General features: G+C 42.0%; 1 protein-coding gene and 1 non-coding gene across 4 annotated transcripts in view; both read left to right on the forward strand.

Annotated features, from left to right (window-relative positions):
• The first annotated feature begins 5932 nt into the window (after nucleotides 1–5932).
• On the forward strand, nucleotides 5933–6003 carry trnag-ccc. Its single transcript has one exon. It is a non-coding gene; the product is annotated as a tRNA-Gly (tRNA).
• A 1849-nt stretch (nucleotides 6004–7852) lies between these two features.
• Nucleotides 7853–21184, forward strand: part of LOC122769275 (neurogenic locus notch homolog protein 1-like) — a 45457-nt gene continuing 32125 nt past the window's right edge. For all 3 annotated transcript variants that reach the window (XM_044025691.1, XM_044025692.1, XM_044025693.1), the window contains exons 1-2: nucleotides 7853–8096; nucleotides 8688–8769. In XM_044025691.1, the coding sequence (XP_043881626.1) occupies nucleotides 8039–8096; nucleotides 8688–8769 (140 nt within the window). In that variant the 5' untranslated portion in view covers nucleotides 7853–8038. The remainder of the gene's footprint in view (nucleotides 8097–8687; nucleotides 8770–21184) is intronic.

The following is a 21184-nucleotide window of genomic DNA, read 5'->3' on the forward strand; positions in this document are numbered from 1 at the left end:
CTGCTGTGTGTGCTTGAGTCTCACCATAAAATCCCAAATATACTCAGGACAGTGAAATGGACACTTACACTTTTCTGTTTGTGTTCTTCTGCTTTTATACTTGTAATTATTTTGGGCAAAAACATGAAAAACATCCTAACCCATTCAAAAAAATTGGGTATGCTACTTATGTATGGACTAGAAGTTGTAACTGTGTCTCTTTTTTAAATTCTCATGCTAAACATACTGCATAATAATAATAATAATAATAATAATACCCTCATGTGTACAATAAAGCAGTAGACAATGAGTTAATGAACAAATGAATAATAACAATAACAACGTTCTTCTAAAAGTTACAAAGTGATTAACACTTTGTAACAGCAACTGAAACAAGACACTGGGTCATAATACCGACCTGGAATAAACATTTTTTCACTTAAACTAATCATTATTTTATTATAACTGATTAATAGTAATTAATCATATTGATTCCCTCATAAGTCTTGCATTCATGATGTTTTTCTCTTGACCATTGGACAACATATTTGACAATATCTACCGTCCTCCTCACACTCTCTAAAAAACTATCCATGTCTTCATCGATGTCTACCACTGCGTCTTCATGTCGGTGACCAAACAGAGTAGGGAAACAGATGTTGTTTGTTTCCTCTTTGACGAAGATACACACCAAAATAAACACAATAAACGTCAAACATTTAAGGCATTCTACTCCATTCTATTGTTGGTTTTGGTCTGTCTGTGGCATTTGCTGAAAAAAAAACAAAACATGGAGGAACACACTTCACTTCATACTTCTTGTCTTTATATGCACAGGAAGCATAAAACGAGATTATGTTGTAGCCGTGAGACTTTTTTGGATTTTGACTGAGACACTTGTCTTTCTCTGGCTCTTATAACATTATATACTATTTTTAAATGATGTAGAAAATTCACACCCTCCATTTAATGACTGTTAGCAGGTTCAAAGGGAGATTATCTCCATCCCCGCAGCAGCTCGATCGCAGTAAAAACAAAGACAAAAGACAAACTGAGTTGAGCTCCATAAGACAGTGAACTACATGTCCGGACTTGTCCCATACACACAACATCTGCCGTTGCGGCACTGCTCGTCGCCCACCCACATGTTTTGGGGTTGTGTTTTTTTTTTTTTTTCCAAAAGGCAAAACAGAGGCTCTTTTATGCAAAGTGGTATTAACACTGTAGATTCTTGGCACAGCCCTCGTACATAAAACACAGCGAGTGCAACAGTTGAACGGCAGTTATGTGGTCATGACACTGTGGATGCAGGCAACATTCTTTCTATAGCTATAGAATCACAGAGTTTCTTAATAAAATCTTGTCTTTTGACTCATACATTCAGCCAATGCCTCTGCCTCGGCTCCAGAAAGGGGTGTGTCATATCTGACAAAAACTTTCCATTAATTACCATAGGGAATCATTTCGCAGCTTTATATGAGGGTGAAAAACAGCTCCAAAAAAATGAAAATCTGAAGACAAATCACTGAATGGCATACTTTATTGAACTTTTTTGATTAGTTACATTTTCATTCACAGTAGGAAAAACAACGGCACAGTATAAATAAGGAAAGCATCATAACCAGGTATGTGACATCTTCTACATCAACGATGGATAGGGGTCACTACATCGTGCTACTTAAATTGTACACCATGTATCATATGGATATTTCATATCGTCTGAAAATAAAGTTTAAATGACAACAAACAAACATGAAGGTCATCAACAACCTTCCTCATTCGACAATAACATTGTCCATTTTGTCCATCTTGCACAATACAAGTCTTTTATCAACCTAAGAACCTCACCCTTCAGGACTGACTATAGGTGGATCGGTCTGTAACCATTTCTGAGTCATTATTTTCAGATATCTTTGTTTCCTTTTATCCTTTCTGTTAGATCCCAAGATAAAGCATGGTGAATGTCAGGGGAATCTGCTGTCCAAGAATACGCTGCATAGTTCTCAAGATATTTTCCCAAAATGCCTGTAACGTTGGGCATTTTTGTTTTATCAAAGCAGCAGAATATGAGAAAAACAATGGCAGATTATAGTATGTGCCTTGAGCCTAATATAGAGGTATTGCATGCGCTGAGTTGATGGATGTTGTTTCATATCTAACATATTTACTCCGCAGTAAAAACCTCCACTGATCTATTCACATGAGGAGAGGGGTAACAAATGCACATCTGTTTGACTAGCGTTTATCTTGGATTTATATGATAATCCCTCATTGTGAAAATGGCTAGAATATGGTGGTGTTAAAGCCCCACCATGTTTCCTAAATAAACCACTCTGTGCATCACTTAGAGGATGAGAACTGCAGCAGACAGATTGTGGTGTAGTTTTCCTATCTGATCTGACCTGATGCAGCTGTCTCTCTTTTATGAGGCTGATAAAGTAGAACAGGTCTTTCCATCTGTGCTGCACCAGTCGTGAGGACAGACCCCCAACCCCCAGGTCAACACAATGAGAAGGAAATCAACACAAATCCTGTTTACTCTTCACCTCACAATGCCACACAGTTTCCCCATTGAACAACAGCACAATAGGGAGTCGTTTAAATGAAGCGCAGGGTTGAAAATATTGTAAAACCTGTCGCAGGTTCTCTTAATATGTGTTATTTGGTCACAACCAGTGTGATATTAGTGAGGTGGTGATGCAACATGGAAGTCCTGCTCCCCTGGGTCAATAAGTGTAAAGTGATATCACCTTCTGATAAAGAGCTGGACAGACACACAGGTCAAACGTTAACCTAGTCAGCGGAAATGTGATGTTGGGTTTAAACAGTTGGGGTCATCCTCACATTGACCACTTAATTAAACACCCAATTGTTCCCTGACCCTCCTTTTTTGCTTAAAAGCTCCTGTGTGTAACGTTGATGTTGTTGACGTTATTAATCTGCCTCTGTTTGGTCTTCAAACAGAATCCATCTTCGGAATGACCTTTTTTTTCTCACAGTATTCACTTCTGAAACTTTTAATGGGTACTTCTACGTGTTTGTCATACCTCAACCTGTTTGACGCTGTCTCACCTTTCTAGCAACATTTTGCAATCACTTCCTGTGTGACACAAGATCTAAACACTGCAGTACTGAGAAACTCAGAGAGTTGTGTGGAGCTGATTAGGCTTATGTTCATATTTAAAACTTCTGCATTGAACAAATCAACACTTTCCCAAATGTTCCCTTTTTATCATAACATCGTGATGGAACAAACAAAATGTGCCACTGTCTGTGCAGCCTTCAACAAATGAACCACATCATCTATGCTGACTGTCTACATATATATATATATATATAGATTGTAAAGGAATCCATGATAAACAGAATTATCTGTCGTCAAGCTACATTAACCACTAGTACATCTTTTAATACATGACGCCTTTTCTCATAATGAATTGTTTAATTTCCTTAGGAGATGGGTCATATAAGCTTCATATAAGCCCAGGAACTTTTCTTATTTACCTGGGAAGAAAAATCTTGGCCAACTCACCAGAATTACCCAGGGAATTATTTTCTCTCGACCCTAAAATTTCACCGATTGAGGTGCCACTTTTACAGACTTTTCAGTTTACCAGAATCTCTAGGACGCTGATTGGTGGAACACATTTTGCAGCTGTTTAAGCCAGTAACTCTGCAACTCACCTTTAAACAACACATTTAAAAGAAGGTGAAGAAAGACAAACATATTCGGTCGTTTAAAAATATGGTGCAGGTGAAGAGGTCCAGACTCCAGGGGGCTGCTATTTCTCAGTGCTGAATATAAAACCCCTGCTCACACAAGTAGTAACCCACCATGACATCTGTCATTTTGAATCCTTGAGTTTATTATTTTGGCCTCTGCCGTCTTGATTTTTAGAATCAGAAGCAATTATTTTGGAAGACAGTGCTCACCTATTGCATATCTGCTTACATCTGCAAACAATTTGTCTGCCTGTCAGTTATTCAGTGTCGATGCACTTATATATACCATGCTTTATTGTCTATTTTACTCTACATGGGACAGTCGTTTACAAAACAAACATCATATCTGTTGATATGTTAAATATCAACAGATATTTAACATGTTCATTGATAAAAGAAACCACGTCCACTCTCGGTTTCCCACTGGAAACAAACAGCGGCACACATTTGACTTACTAGGCCACCTGCGTCTGCTGGAGGTCATATTATGTAGCCAAAATACTGAATTATGGTTGTAATAAACTGCTTGTGCAAATGACCTGAATTGTCTCCTGGCTGTTTTCGTATAGATACAGGACAGAAGCTTAAAGTGACAGGATCACACGTCTCTTAATCTATTCTTCTCTAAATAACCTCAGCCCATTTATTAGTTGCGTGTTTCACAGGTTTCAGAAATTAAAGTCTCATTCAATTAATCTTATGATTGAGCTAAATGGGTTAATAACCAAACAACCAAAGATGATTATGAGCTTAATATGGTAAAGATAGCCAGACTGATACATTTGCATGACAATACCCACACAGTCCTGCCTTAATCTGATTAGTGTGCACATAAACAGGCTGATTTAAAATGTAGGTTACACAGTGTTAGACCAGACTCTCATCATGCCCGTTTGGTTTTTTTCTCTCTGCCCTCGGGGTTTAAACGCCTGCGTGATGTTTTTTTTCCCTCTCAGTCTGGCAGCTGTTTTACCTGTAACGTCCTGGCAGAGGTTTATTAAACAAATGAGGGCCTGGTTTGGTTTGGTATGGCATGGGTGGATTAGTGAATGGGTGTAGTGGACTGGACTGGACTGGACTGGAGCCTCTGTGTGAAGTTCAAATGGAAGAAAACAGCCTCAAAGAGACAAACATGTTATTAGAGAGAAATCTCATAGTTCAGTGTCAACATTATCGTGATGATAATGTACAATATAAACATACAATGTCAATATAAATGAATAATAACTTATTATACTATCTACACTGCACTGTACACAACTATGTGCAATTATGAGTTGCACTATTATTTTTTTATATGAATTATTGTCTATTTGTGGCTATACTTGATATAGGTGTTGCTGTATGTCACTTTGTCTTTTTTATGTGTTAATCATGCTACATCAACATACCCAAGGACCACATATGGAAATTAACCAGTGGCTACGATCTGGCACATGTACATGTGAAAATGTATGTGTACTGCTGTTTGTTTTCAAAATAAAACAAATTCAAACACAGTCAAATAAGTTTTGTGCAGATAGTTGCAAAGGCATACTGTGCTTGCAAACATGAGGGTCAGTGTCTGCTGTTCCACGCATGTGTATCTGATCCCATATGTATGGTCTTTTTTTTAGATGCACACGGATTACCACATGAATTCATGGGTGGATGATGACAGTTGTGCTCCAGTCCAATCCAAATTTATTTCTAAAGCACAGTGGTTCCCAAACTTTTCACAGTCCCTGATAATTGAACTCCAGCCATGTACCCCCACTCCCACACACTTAAAAAAGAAAACTTGTGTCTGTCTGTGTAGCCACTACATCACTTTCCCAGTTTGGGAATCACTGCTATAGCACACTTAAAAACAACAGAGTTGACCAAAGTGCTATACATTGCATAAATACATAAAACAGACAGGATATGAATGAATGTGAACTACAAACAATACAAAAAACTATAAAAACAGAATATAAAACCAATGAAACACAGACAGAAGGTCAATAGAAAATATAAAACACTAAAACTGCCAACTCTTATACATGGTCAGGGAACACCAAGGAGAAGAAGTGGGTTTTTAGTGGAGATTTAAAAACAGGCAGTGTGGGAGCACTCGACCTATAGGTACAACAAGAAGAGATTTTTCTGCAGACATCAGTGATCTTGACATGGCAGACCTTTGTTTGCATTTTCGATTGCTCTCTATTCTTTCATTTTTTTTCTTTTAACATCACTGTGAATGCACTAAGCACCGCTGGTGTAGTGGTATCATGCAAGATTCCCATTCTTGTGACCCGGGTTCGATTCCCGGGCGGTGCATAACCCTTCCTAAATTTCTCAAAGGAACCTGAGGGTTTTATAATGTTCTATCTAATCAAAATTCGTCCACTCCAAAAAACATGTTCATGACGACACAGCGTCTCCACCCTGTGTCGTCATGAATGACAACAACACAATGTGTGAGCCATAGTAAAGAACCACATCAGCTTTAAGTTAATGATAATATTCTAAAAAAAATTCATCCATCTGTAAAATAAACATATTCAAATATCATAATGATGCATATTTTTTATGTAATGTGAAATTTACAAGCAGTTTTGATGTTTTTACTTACTTAGCTACTTATTTATGATTTACGGTCAGAGGCCCCTGACTTGTGAGGGTTTTTGGGCCAGAGCCCAGTATGTCCTTTCATTAAGCTGGAAACACTGTATTTATTTACTTATTTATCTTCGATGTGTTTCTGTTTGTGGGCCACACAGTTGGTGCAGTGGTTAGCACTTTTGCCTTTGCAGCAAGAAGACACAGATTCACAACCCGGTCGGAACAAGGGCCTTTCTGCATGGAGTTTGCATGTTCTCCCCATGTGTGCGTAGGTTTTTTCAAAGACATGTAGATTTGGGGATTAGGCAAATTGGACTCTCTAAATTGACCATGAGTGTGCGAGTGAATGGTTATTGGTCTCTACATGTGGCCCTGTGATGGACTGGTGACCTGTCCAGGGTGTTCAGGTGCACAGCCCGCGACCCTCAGGTTGAGGACAAAGCGGTAGAAGATTGATGGATGGTGTTCTGGTTGTCATTTGTTTCATTCTCATTAGTCATTTTCCACCTTCCCCAGAAGTGCAGGTGTTTTCAGTGATGTCAGCAGTGTGTACCATCACAGCAGTGTACCTGTGTGAAACTGCTCCGGCTCCATTCACATACCACTTGATGGGAACCTGCCGTAACTTTCTGCTGACTCCGCAGACCGGCTGAGTGAAAGTTTTGCACAAGTTGCAGTCAGCAGTAATTTATCAGTGAAGAAGATCCTAACTGCTACGAGGCACACTGGTTCCCATGCTCCGTCAGGTTGTGATGCCCTCATGCAGCACTGATGTGGGCTTTTAAACACACACTGTTGACACTGAGCTGTGATTCAGAGATTCATTTCAGAGTGTTCTCTCCTTGTTTCCCACTCTTTAATGTTTTCAAGTGTTATAATATCACAGTTGTCAGGGCTCATGTGAATAACTGACTCTATCCCTCATTTCAAATCTTAACTGAAAACTCACCTGTTCAAAATAGCCACCACGCAGCACTGTCCAATTATATTGTCTTTCATTATATTGTATTATATATTTTAACTTGTTATGTGTTTGCATTGTATGTAAGGTGACCTTGAGTGTTGAGAATAAAGTGTCTTATTATGATTATGATATTTTAATGTAATATTCAAATCCCTTGCTCCTAACTGAGGTGCACATTTTGGGTTGCAAACACTTTTGTGAAGATTTTTTCTTAATTGAAATATAACTAAATATAATCAACTTTAAGATGCCCTACAAAACAACAAGATCTCATAAACCGTAAATCAGAGCAAGTATAGCACAGGTCCTGATTCATTATTCTTAATAAACGAAATAATTTAAAACTTGAGATAATAATAATAATGATAATGATAATGATAATAAATTAAGGTAATGACTGTACTCGTGCTCAGTTGTTCTCTGTCTAATTACAATGATGAAGACTTGTTATTTAACCAATCACTAACTTATAAAACACGCTGGGGAAGAAAGATAAGTTGTACTGTGTGTGTGTGTGTAACGCCCCTCTGTGTGTGTGTGTGTGTGTGAGCAGCAGCAGTCAGTGATGTGGTTCGTCCCTCAAGTCATTTCCAACTCGGGAACAGAAGTGACAACATCTCTCGCGCGCAGAGGATCCGCTGAGGGATGCAGTGAAACTTAGTTTGTTATTGACTTGTTCTTCACTGTTTTGGTCCGTTTTTTTTCACCTGTCGTAAAGGGGAGACACAACGTCGGATCTATGAAAAAAGCCACGTGGACTTGTAAAAACGTTTTAAACCAGAAGGAATGTATATTTTCTTTGCCAAACTAACTTTCTTGTTGTCGCTGATCGGACTAACACGAGGTGAGTGGCGCGTTATTTTACATCACTGCTTCTGGGCACTTTCTCATCAGTTTGCTATAGAATGAAGTTTGTTGTTTGTTTTTGTTAGATTGTTTGTAATCATGTTAACTCGTAGTAAAGTAAGTCATAAAGTTTGAGTAACTTGAACCTTTCATTTTAGTTTGTAAAGTGATGAGCTGAACTTTGAGCAGTTTCCTTTTACTTTTTACTAGTTTACTGTGATTTTTCTCTCATCAAATTTGCTTCCATGCACCTGTTGGCATCATCCCAGACATGTCAGGTTTTCTCCAGCTCACAGTATTGTTTTCTTCCTTATTTGTAAATGCATGTATTTGCTGCTTGGCTTCAGAACGATGGTTTTATATACGTACAGTGTAAGCGTGTGTGTGTGTGTGTGTCCTGTGTCAAACCCATGTTCACCTCAAACACTGCACTCTTCAGGTGACAAGAGTCTCACCTCCATTCCACACATGAGTGTCAAAGTGTCTGTGGGGATATCTGTGCTGTATGACCTGGAGTTAACCATATTTTCTGACACTGTTGATGGGAGTTTTTGTTGTGTATTGGTGTATTAAAACTCTCCTTTCACAGGCCTGATATGCTCCTCGCTCACGGAGTCATGTTCGAACCAGGGGAGATGCGAAACAACTCCAGATGGGACCGGAGAGTGCAAGTAAGTTAAACATCTGTCTTCCTGCTTCTTTTCAGCGGTGAATGTTGAGGGCGCGAGAGTGTTGGTGTCGGCGCTGGACGATGCAGAAGTGTGTGATTGTGGACTCTGACGTGACGGTCTGGGCTCCAAAGGTGGAGATCTCATACCAGTGCTGCTATTTCTGGGAGAGAGAGATGGAGGGGACATTGATGAGGACTGCTGGGGTCACTGTGTGTGTGTGTGTGTGTGTGTGTGTGTTAATGCCACCACACTCTCCCCTCTGCAGCCAAACTCTGGCCGTCCTAAATCTTGTTTTTCTTTTCTTTCATGGAGCGACAGCTGGGGTTGCCAGAAGCTCGGTGACCATTGTTCTCTGCTGCGATTAATTCTGTGTGACTAATCTTGGTGAGGCTTCCCAGAGAGACCCTCAGACCCTGTCCTCCTACCCAAGCTCTCCACTAGCCCCCCCTCTCTCTTGGGATTTTGTCGCCTCCTCACTGGTCTTCAGTCACCCGCTCTCATTCCTTTAGACAGACTGGAGACGATAGATGTTTTTTAACCTACTGAAAAAAATGATGCCAAGTTTGTCTCTCTGAGGTTTTTCTAGTCGTTGATGTTTTGACCAATGTTGACCAACAAGCAACTGAGCTGCCCCCAAACTCTAATTTTTCAAACATCAATCACTCTTTGTGCCTGGCTGTGTTTCCAACGGTCTAGTCCAGTCCAGTGCCACCTGACTGCCGCTGAGATGACTGGGAGCCCTTTTGGGTCACTCTCAGCTTCTGGAGTGCAAGGCCCAGGCCGCTATCTTGGCTCCCCGCCACCCCTCAATTACACCCCCAAACACTTCACCTCCTCACTGTGCCACAAAGCCAGCATTGTGTGCCTGCACTGTCCTCCTGCTCAGGCTCCTCCAATTAAACTTGGAGATGGGCAACAATACAAAAAAAAAGAGGACAAAAAGTTTCAATGAGATTGTGTGCAGGGTGATTACATTCCTCTCTTAATCTGCTTTCAGTCACTGAAGTCCAGACATTTTCCTGGGGCTGAGTGCGAGAACTCAAATTTTCCTCATCATTTTTGAAAACTTTTCCCGCCATGACCCCTTTTCAAACTTCCACAAAAAACTCACAGTGAGCTCAGGTGACGAGGAATCTTCTTATACACTTCACAGAGAACAAGGCAATCAGAGATGGCACACTTCTCCTCATTCACACAGCAAGCCTCTGTCGGACTCCAGAGCACAAGGTTGCATGTTCACTTAAATTTAAAAAAAATATTCTAGCAAGCCTCTGTCGGCCTCTGTTGCACATATTGCAAGCAAGTGCGTAAGCACACACACACACACAGACACACACACAGACACACACACACAGACACACACATACACAGACACACAGAGCCACCAAAAGCAATACATCACTCCCACTCTGTGGGGCAAAGTGGGCAATTCCTGCGTTCTCGACACAGGCAGCACTGGAAATGTTCCTTCTGTTGGGAATGTGTCTGATCCAGACGATCTCCTGCATTTATTTTCTCATATTTTAAAGCTTTCATGAGGTTTGGGCAAGAAAGTGTTTGTGGCAGAAACTTGGAGCTGTTGATTTAACAGGAAATTGTGTGAAAGTACATTTTCCTCTTCTCTTTCGCCCTCACCACTCTCCCATAAAACACCATGAGCCCGACCTCTTCTGGAAGGTTATTTTTGATGTGTTATGTGAGAAAGTGGAACTAGTTAAAGTAAGGCGGATCCATTTTCACAAACTCAAGGCTATGGTATTAATGAAATAAGAAAGAAAAATGGTCAAAGACAAAGATTCACCAGAGCCATAAAACACTGTGTAACTATAGTACAAGTGGTTATTCACAACGCCATTTTCTTCCTGCAACAACTGATGATTTCCACAGTGAGTGCATTCACACGGTCACTGGTGTGTCTGTGGTGAAGCGGCACAGCTGCCAGCATCAGGATATGGACAGTTGAGGAATAATTGCTGCCAGGTGGATCCTGTTTGGAGCCTTGAACGATGATGTTTGTCTTGTTGACGTACCTTTAAGAGGAGTGTGAAAGTCGTGTCAAGTGTCAAGTGTATCACTTCACTAATGTCGTACATGGTTGAATTGATATTTTGGTGATTAGTTAACAGTTTGTAAGATCCTCTTTGGTCTCCTGAAATTCAAGACCTGACGTTTTTGTGTTTCCTTAAATCTATGGCCTATGGCAATCCTGTCTTTTGTGGAATTTTTGGATGCACTTTTTCCTGCATTTTTGTCTGTGACTTGCTTGCAGACTTCCAGGTATCCTCTCTGCTTTGGTGGTGTATGAGCAGGGTCGGTTAGTGATGACAGTTAAAGCCAATCATTCCATGAAGCGTGTTGTTTGTTTTATTAAACAGCTACAGACAGACAGGGAGATTTAAGCAAATAAGATAAAGGATGTTTTATAAATATTAAGGAGAGTTTTTCCCCTGAGACTAACTCTTTTCTCATACATTTCTGAGCTTGTTTCACCTAAATCAAAACCACTTGCGCTATGTGGAGGTCAAGTAAGAGGTATTGGCAGCTTCAGTTTCATATAGTCTGACAGATATGCCTCCTTGACATGCCATAACATAAATACCATCCTCTCTACTTATCTTGGCCCTCCTGACCCAAGTGAGATCCTGACTGAGGTTTATCTCTAAAGAGCTTTGAGGAGGTCTCTCATTTACTTTAGAGGTTTGGCAGCAGCAGCAGCAGCAGCAGCAGAGAGCAGTGAGTGACGGGGCCGAGCCCATCCAGACCAGGATAAATCTCTCCCAGATTCCAGCGGCACAATGGAGAGATGAGAGCTGTCCGGGGGTCTGTTCAGGAGAACTGAGACATTACTGATGTTCATCATCAGTTAGTCACTGTGACGATAACTGGTGACTTCTAACGGCCTGTTGAAAGCTGAGAGTCACATGATGAAGGGGGTTTTAAGATGTACATGTTGGCAGGTATGAATAACATCAGTACTATACACCAGAAGTTTAGCTAATTCATTAACACAGAATAATCATTTTGAGCATCTGGGGTTTCGGATTGTGAATTTTTATTGGCAAAGTGTCTTTGATAGTTTATTTGATGAATGATAGTTTGTGGGCTATAAATAAATTATTATACTATAATGAAACACAGCAGTGATTTGGATTCTCAGAAAAGTTTTGCCTCTCAACAGCCATACTGGTATTGGGCAGCTGTTCGGGCTCCTATCTAAATTTATTTAAGTACCATAACTTTGGCCAGACATAAATACTACAAATATGAAATCATCAGTCGAATCTGCCTCATTGTCTACCGCTTTATCCTCCACAAGAGGGTGGAGCTCGTGCCAATCCCAGCTGACACGGGGGGAAAGGCGTGGTACACCCTGGACAGGCCACCAGTCCATCGCAAGGCCAAAACACAGAGATGAACAACCATTCACTCTCACACCTATGGTCAGTTTAGAGCAGGGGTGTCAAACTCATTTTTGTTCAGGGGCCACATATAGCACAGTTTGATCTCAAGGGGGCCGGACCAGTAAAAATAGCAAAATAATAGAATAATAACCTATGAACAACTCCTTTGTTTTACATTTAATGAAGAATAATTTTACAAAACATGAAATTTCTTGAGAAATATAAGTGCAATTTCAACAATATCATGCCTAAATTTACTATTTACACAGCACACTGGATCTATAAAGGCACAAACATTTAGTCACGGGTATCTGGAGCATTTGACATTACATTTAGATTAGTGTGAAATTTTAACAAATTCATCCTGTGGGCCGGATTGGACCCTCTGGCGGGCCGGTTCTGGCCCCAGGGCCGTATGTTTGACACCCCTGGTTTAGAGTGTCCAGATAACCCATGATCAGTCCCATGATCAGTCAAATCCCATTTAAGAAAAGAACAACTCACAAAATAATCCCAAGACCTTCATCCCTGGCTTCGCCAAAGCAACATAAACAAATAGGTTCATATAATCCTGTCCTCGATATTCTCCTCTTCCATGTGTGTTTAAAGTCTGTCCATTTGATCTGTAAATCAACAACATGATTGACAGATGTATATTCCAGTTCAGCTGTTATAGAGTTGATCGCTGGGAGGAAAGGGCGGGATTTGTGTCATACTTCATTCCATCAGTGACACGGTGACTTTTTATTTCAAATGTATGTAAATGATGTGTCTGTCCCCTGTAAAGTCTTCAAAGCATGAAACATTTTTCTTAACCTTAGTGGTTTAACTTTAGTGGAGCTTTGTGGTTTAACAAAATCTCTAAGTTCACGTTTTCTTGCTGGAGCTTTCAGCTCCATCAGTACATTTCTCAGTTGGAGATACATTCAATATATTGGCTATGATGTGTTAAACTGCTCATGCCAATGTCAAGACTTAAGTTTCATGCTTTTCCTTTTTAACGCAGACAAGAATTCCTGGATAAAATCATAAGAGCAGGAACAGATCCAGTAAAATTTAGAAATTTTAAAGACTTTCCATGGTTTCTGACAGTTTCTTGGACCATGTGCTTTGAAATACCGTGAACGTGGAAAATGTTTGGCATTTCAGAGTGAGCGACATACACTTAGGATCTGACAAAAAAGAGATTTAATCCTGTACTTGTGTGTTTGTGTTTGAGTGTCATTTGAAGTCATTGAATTCCTTGCTGGTATGTGTGGCCACTGCTACAGTACACATCCACTTCAGTGAAAGTGAGCCTTGTCCCTCCGCTTCAAGGGATTCTTCAATGGCACCTCTGTTTTCTGTGGTCAGATGAGTCTATCTCAACGTCCCTCCACCCTCACCCTCACCCGCACCACCACCCCTCCTCCCCCTACATCCCCATTCAGAGTTCAGGAAACACCCTCCCGGGGAAGAAAAGGTGCTGTATCTGATCATATCATCGCACACCCAGAAACACACAGCGCGAGGCTTTTAATGTGGCCGCTGCTGGTCGTGTTGGGTTCCCTCTGGCAAAAGTGCTGCTGTTGAGAGGGCAGATCGGCCGAGCATTCTCGCTGTATGAAGCCACTAAAAGGTGGTAATGGTGGCGGGGGTAAATGCAGGGGAATTAGTGATATTTGAGCCTCGCTGGTTGGCATATGTCACGACGAATCATATCAACTTTGATCACGGGCTAAGTGGACTGAGACTCGGTGTGTGTTTGTGTGTGCTTGTGAGACAAAGCCACTTGGCATAAAGCACACTTCCTCATTTCTTCTCTTTTTTTCCCCCTCTTCCTTTCAGCCCGACCACCTGTCTGTGTGTTGTAGTATAACAGCGGAACAGGAACGTGCACTTGTCCACAGCAGCGTGCTTCATGATTACTTGTGGTTTTTGCCTATTCAGCTGCGCACTGAGACACACTGACTTTGTCTGCCAGGTGTGCTTTTAAGCTCCCGCTCACATTTTCACTGCCAGGCACACATTGAGTCAGTCACTGCAAATGTAGGAGAATGGAGTGTGATGCCTCTCAAGTGAAATAGAGCAGCTTGTTATGATCGGGATATCTGTTACAGAGGGAGAAAATAAAGGGTCCACACATGACAGTTTTAGTGTTTTGAGCCAGGATTATCTAAGAGGGGACAAAAGGAACTCTTATTTTGAATACTTTTTCATTTCTCTAAAGCAAACTGTCTGGATAACTCCCAAAACACATGTAATCCTGTATTAAGTGGCATTTCACCTCCGAAAAACCTCTCCGGGCAAACGTCTGATTCATGTTTTAATGTCCTACATGTGTATAATTATGTTGAAATGAATCCAGCCTGATCCTGGGTTTGATTTATGGATGACGCAGCGAAGATGAAGCAGTCTAATGTGCTGTGTCTGAAGCCCTGAAGTTGCCATGTGCAGGGTCCAGTGGCAGCGTCAGCTTCACCTTCAGTTGCCCATAAAGCATTTAAGTGGTTCCCAACCTTGTAAAGTAGGCAGTGGCAGAAGTCATTAGACCTTCTGTGACTCTGAACACACACACACACACACTGAGTGTCGATCCCTGAGGGAGCTTGTTCTTTCCCATGGGCTGTGTCCGTACTGCTCTCAAATAAACAGGGTCTCTAATGAAGGCTGCCAGATGTGGGCTGGTCAGGTCAGCTCTCCTTTACTATTAGAGAGGAAGGGAAAAAAAGGATGAATGTAAGGAGGGAGAAAGAGGGGCAGCGCTTCCCCTGTAATTTCTGTGGCCAGTGAGGATCCCGTGGTAACTTTGGTTTCAGCTCCACAACAAACAACAAGACGGTTTTAGTGCCAGCGTTGGCCTTAGCCAAAAAGCTATTTTTATTTCAGTCGACTCAATCTGTGCGATCGAAGCTGAATCTGAATTTAAGCGTGTGTGGGTTGTTTTTTTTTCTGTGTTGACTTTCAGCACCAGTGATGGTAGAGTTGTCAGCTTCCATATGCGCAACGCGAAAGAGGGCAGTTGAAAAAAGGAGAGGGAAGTGTAGAGGAATGGAGACAAAAGAGAGTCCCCCTGGGCAATGCTTGTAAAACAGATCAGACAAGAATAAAGGGGACTTAGACTAGGCAGACAACCAAAACAGCCAGGAAATGAGAAAGGGTGGTGGGGAGACTGGAGGGATGAGGGGGGCCGAGGTGCAAACATGCTCCACTAACACAGTTCGAGTCTTGACTGAAGACTTGAGGAAGAAGCCTCAAGCGAGTGAGTGAGCGAGGGCTTTGAAAAAGAGTGATATCAATAACAGACGTTAAGAGATAATGCTGCTGTTTGTCTGCGTGTGTTTTTAATTTGAACGTTATTGGCCATCCCTCTATCCGTTTCACCGCATTGTCTGAGATCTGGACGCTTGGCAACATTTCAAATGCAGAGTCTCCGCGGGGAAAAAGGAAACATGAACAGACAGACTGTTGGACAGATTACAAACAAAACTCCATGTTTGTCAAGCAGACTATTGTAAGCAACAACAAAAGTGAATGATAAAATGGCAACTTGCTGCTCTAACTTGGTCCCTATAGGGTCTCACGTTTATAATACAGTGTCGTAACTGTGTGTAACACATCCAAAAATGGAAAATAGCAAATCAAAGACAGTTTCATAATGAAATTAAACAACTGGCCTTTGAATAAAATAGACTTTAAGAGTTTTCTCTGTAAACTAAGCTGAGAGCATAATTAACCTAAACTATTGCGATTGAAGTCATTGTCAGAAAAGAAGCTGGACACTCATTCTGTCTCCTACAGGGCTTTACATTATGTGCCTAAATAATTGAATAAGTGTCTTTGACACACAGAGAGGCCCTTACAGCTACTGTATTTGCATACAGTGCACGTGTGGCAGACATATTACGTTCAAAGCCTCTGTCCCCATCTGTGTGTGACCTCAGAAGCACAGCAGATGGCAGATTGGCCCCCGACTTTGAGGACAGCTCCTTTTCGAGTGACGCCTGGCTGAGGGTCAGATGTCACCACAACATCTGCTGGAGGCTCGAGCCGCCGCCCGGCCCCTGTTATGCATCCCATCAGTGAACCAGACCTGTTGCCACGGGCTGCAGTGGCAGCCACTGAACATGAGATGGCCCAGAAGTGAGTGCAGGCGAGAACAATGTGGTCTGTTGGGCCAGGGCGACAGAAAAGATAATAACAGTATCGACCTTACCGCGGAGATAGTTCCACTGCTGTCCCGCAGTTATACGATACCGTACGAACACCTGATATTTGCTCAGCTTCTGATTTGTGCCCCTCTTTTCATGTCTTCTTTATTTACCTTTCCAGCAGCTTGCTTTACCTGCTGCTGTTGAGATTATCCTGCTTGCAAGGCGGGCAGATCTCTCTTGTTGAAGCAGCTGCATCACTGTTTGTTTTGAACACAAGTCGGACTCCATAAAAGAGTCATTTGAATATCTGTTGTCTTACTCACTCAATTTATACGCTCAGGCTCCTATTCAGTCAAGTATTGCGAGCGCTGAGCACAATGCCTGTAAAAGCATTTTGTGCCCTGAACGTGTATTTGACAGGCGCTCGCCAAGTTAAAGAGCAAACCGTTAGCATTCTTTGCCTAGCGTGTGCTAGAGTTGACTTGCGGCTCGCAACTCAGCCGGCGTGTGTTTGAACAGTGCGTCCACGTGCACTGAGGTAAGGCGAGGGGGCTCTCTCTGTTTGTCTTTCAGGCCTCAGTGTGAGACACTGGGGTGTTTTTGCGAGGGCAGATGCCGCTTTCAAAGCCAGTCTGAGTTTTTCAAGGAACCATAAAGTGACGGTGCCAGCACGCCTCTACTGAGGTTTCTTGGGTCAAGAATCGGGACAGGAGACTCTTGAGAGTAAACATTTAAATTCCTTTTGAGTTGGCAAACTCGGTAAGAAGTTTGCCAGTTGTCTGTCTCCCCTCGAAGAACCCAACCAAACCAGTTCCACTTTCCTTTCTTTCCGACTCTTTTGTTTGCTTGACTGCTTGTGTGTTTTGGATTTGAAGCTTTTCTTTTGCTGCATGCTCGGCCTCAAAGACTGCAGAATAAAGTTACAGATTAAAGTTACACAGCAGCTTGCAGAGACGTTTTAGGGATAGTGAGCATTAGTCTGTCGAGACTTATAAATCCAAATGTGCTGTTTTACAAATGAAAAAAAATAATAAAATGCAGTGTCGGAGACGCGCGGTGAGGTTTAGAGGGAAAGATCGAAGGTGGACAGGCGGGAGCGAGTGGATGCCAGCGACCATACTGCTTTGAAGAGAGGAAGTGAAACCAATAATGAGGAAATTTAGGGATGAGCCATATATAATGAAAGAAGATTTAGGGAGAGATTTTGTTGGGATGTAGAAAGGGAGAAAGAGGAATTAAGGGAAGGAGAGGAAAGAGGAGGTTTGACAGCTGAGCATGTCCGGCCTTAGGTCAGCACTGAATGAGGAGGAAAAACAATGAGCCCACTCATCATGCTCTCTTTGCTATTCCTGTCTTTTCTTTGCTATTAGAGGAAACAGCCATTGAGATACTAACACTATAAAAAAAGTATTACTAAAAGTCCAAAGTGACACATCTAACTAGTCACCCATAAAGCAATTGTATTATTCATGTTCATAAAATGTGAAAAAAAAACTTTAAAAGAATCATCTCCACCAAACTCAGCCTATTTGCATAAACACGTATAAACATATTTATTACAGTACAGGCTTTGGGACAGTAATGGGATAGAGTTCCGTGAAGAGGAAGGAGGCAGAGTTGTGGGATAAGGGACATGGGAGGTGCTGAGGAGGAGCAGGAGGGGAGGGGCTGGCTGGGGCAGCAGCTGCCGTCTCCTCATTAACATGCGCACCTGCTCCCTGCGGCCTTTTTCCAGTGAGTTTGTGTGGCGCCTCACGACCTCAGCACCCGCCATTACTGGGGCTAAACTGGACTGGCCTTCTCGCAGCCACACACACACACACACACACACACACACAGACATGCACACACAGACACACGTCTATTGTCTGCTGCGGGTCTGGGTACAGAGACATATGAACTCTGTGGAAGAATTTGAAGCTATGTCATAATTATTTTTAAAAACAATGGAAACTTTGCCTAATTCTCAAGTGCTAAAAATAAATCATGCCATAGATTGAATCCTGTTGCAAATCGTATTTGAATTTGTGTCTAAATAAGAAGTTTTGAACGCAATGTTAATGTAATGTAAGGACTATTTGTAGACAAGGAAAACTATGTTACGAAACATTTCCTGAGACATATTGAATAATTCCTAATTCTATATATAACTATATTTAAAATAGGTCGTCGGACATCCACTGAAATAGTAACTTTACATGGGTCAGTGAGATACCCCAGAAAAAAAACCCCTAACATTTTATAAGGAAGATCCTTTATCTTCCTTATAAAATGTAATGCCTGCCAACTGTAGTGCCTAACTTAAAATATCAACAATTGTCCATTAGATTCATTCAGCAGGTTGGAGTATGACTGAAAACACAAAAGAGGCACCCATGAAAGGTTTTATGGCACTTTTCCATTATACAGTTCTCGCACTATCAGGCGCATCGCTTTCCATGACTATAGTACCTCCTCAACGTGGGTGGGGTCGTCGCAGCACGGCTGCAAGGAACTGCTGTGACGTTGTTTTATACATGACACACACAGTGCGTAGTGAGGAGCAAAAGCAGTGCTTTTCGGTTTACTGAATCATTAGAATCATTGAATACAGACTCCTCTGTTAAATATTGAGATTTTAGAAATGTCCTTGCTACACGTTGGAGATTAATGTATGTTTAGTCTTTTTAACTGATCTACAGTTCGGCATTGTTCGGTAGCAGGTACCAAAATAACACCAGGTACTATCAGTCAAGCCGAGCTGAGCCGAGCTGAAAACCTCTGCAGATGGACAGGATAAAAAATCTGTGCTGCTACTGTATACACATACATGCTCCCTCAGTCAGGTGTGGTAGTATTGCTTGACGAGGTGGTGACTCTCTGCTCCCGGTGGTCACATGCCACCACTCACTCATTGCTACTGTTTGTGCAGCGGGCAGCCTTGCATGTGATGTTTTCTTTTCCTTGCCTCATTCCTCAGGCTGCCTAATCCCCTGAGAGGGAGACCCTGTCTAAACACACCCCTGTCCCCATAGAGAGGCCACGGCTTGGCCCCCACCAACACACACACACACACACACACACACACAGACACACACACTCTGGCTGGACCCCCTGGGAATGTTTGGGGACCAGGTCTTGTCAGCCCCTCAGGGCTAACAGACTCTCAGGCTCTGCTCAGGTATTTGAGAGCGATGGTGGATTTTTGGAGCATGTTTAGCGCACAATATTGTTTCTGCATGAGAGTGAAACACAACAATATTGAAAGAGAGCAGTTTTCTGTCAAATCCAAGATGGAAAAAAAATGGGATTTCTAGAACTTGTAATTTTCCTTTGCAGAAGAACTCACTTTTAGAAACCTTTCATGTTACTGGACAGAGGTTGTGCCACAGTCTCCTCCGTTTCATCCTCTTCCCATTTCTAGTTTGATGATGCTGCTGAAAATCCTCTCTGGGGAGGAAAGAATCACGAGCACTGAGGTGTTGGGGTGTGCGGTGCTTTTTAATCTGCCATAATGTTGGCTTGCAGCTCAAACACTGTTGAATAGTTGGCGCCTTCCTCTGAGGATGAATGAGTGGTGACAAAAGGGTTTGAAGTGAGCTGCTGAAGGGTGCCACCACGACTCCTTTTTTTGCGTCTCAAGTTTTAGAGAGAACAGATTATGAAGGAAAATTCCAAATACCACCGGGGTTTTTTTTTTTTGTGTTCATCTCCAGTGCTATTGAGTAGCTTCTTTGTTTTTGTACTGCCCGGGCCTCTCTGGCCACCCTGTGTTGTTGACAACAGTACTGAAGCTCTGAAGGCGATGAAAACAGAAATGTGGCGGTAAGGGTTGAGCTAAAGCTGGACCAGGGAGTACTCATGCCATAACAGATAGTAACATGCATGCAAACCGCAGTGTTTTTATGTTAAAAGTCCAAGTTAGTTTGACTAAAATCAAGCTAGTCTTAGTCAGACTAACATGGAGTTGGACTTGGTGTTCGGTGCATGGACCAAAATTTCCTCCCCGGTCTTTGACCCGGAAGTAGAAGCAGATGATGTATTTAAACTGCAATACTGTTGCTGGAAATCATACGGCAATCAAACGGTACCTGTCTTTGGACAACACAGCAAACACAAGAGCCATGCTCGCCCTAATTTATATCATGATTAACATGTACAGCAGGTACAAAACATACAGAACCACAGCACGATCCATCTCGCCGTTCACTGATTCAATACGGTTGAATATGCACACAGTCATGAACACTGTGTGTGTGTGTGTGTGTGTGTGTGTGTGAGACTGCACACACTGTAGCTATGCCTGTATGGATGTTCTGTGTGTGTGTGTGTGTGTGTGTGTGTGGCCGCTTTGTTTAGCCATGTGTATACTCAGGGGGACTCTTCTCTTAAGCTCCTCTCATTGTAATTGATAATGTGTGAATGTGTCCCTGCGATCTGCGGCGTCTACCTCCCCCTCGTCGTTTATGAATGACACACAACCTGTGAGAAACCTCTGTAGTCCGTCCCCCTCGTCCCTCTGTTCGGACCGCTGTGTTTTACAGCCTCTAACACATTGTTCACGGGGGGGATCACAGCGGAAAGATGAATGTCCTGTTTAAAGCATAGCTTCTCATGGTCGTGTTGCTGTGTTGTAAAAACAGCAGGACTATCTTTTAAAAGAGCAGATAGTCGCACTGGGAAACGCTTTTAATGCAACCAGCGGATTTATAAGCACAATAGTCTGCACTGAGAAACATTAGATCATTGGACATATAAATATAAATTCCCTTTCGACTGTTCCCACTCTTTGTACTGCTAATTTTAAATGAAAAAAATATCTTATGTTTATTAGTCGATGATCTTTTTCACCCCCAACCAATCCAGGCCAGATATCCACACTTTTAATTTATTAAAATGAAA

Source organism: Solea senegalensis, linkage group LG5 (genome assembly GCF_019176455.1).
Source record: "Solea senegalensis isolate Sse05_10M linkage group LG5, IFAPA_SoseM_1, whole genome shotgun sequence".
In the NCBI taxonomy this organism is placed as follows: domain Eukaryota; kingdom Metazoa; phylum Chordata; class Actinopteri; order Pleuronectiformes; family Soleidae; genus Solea; species Solea senegalensis.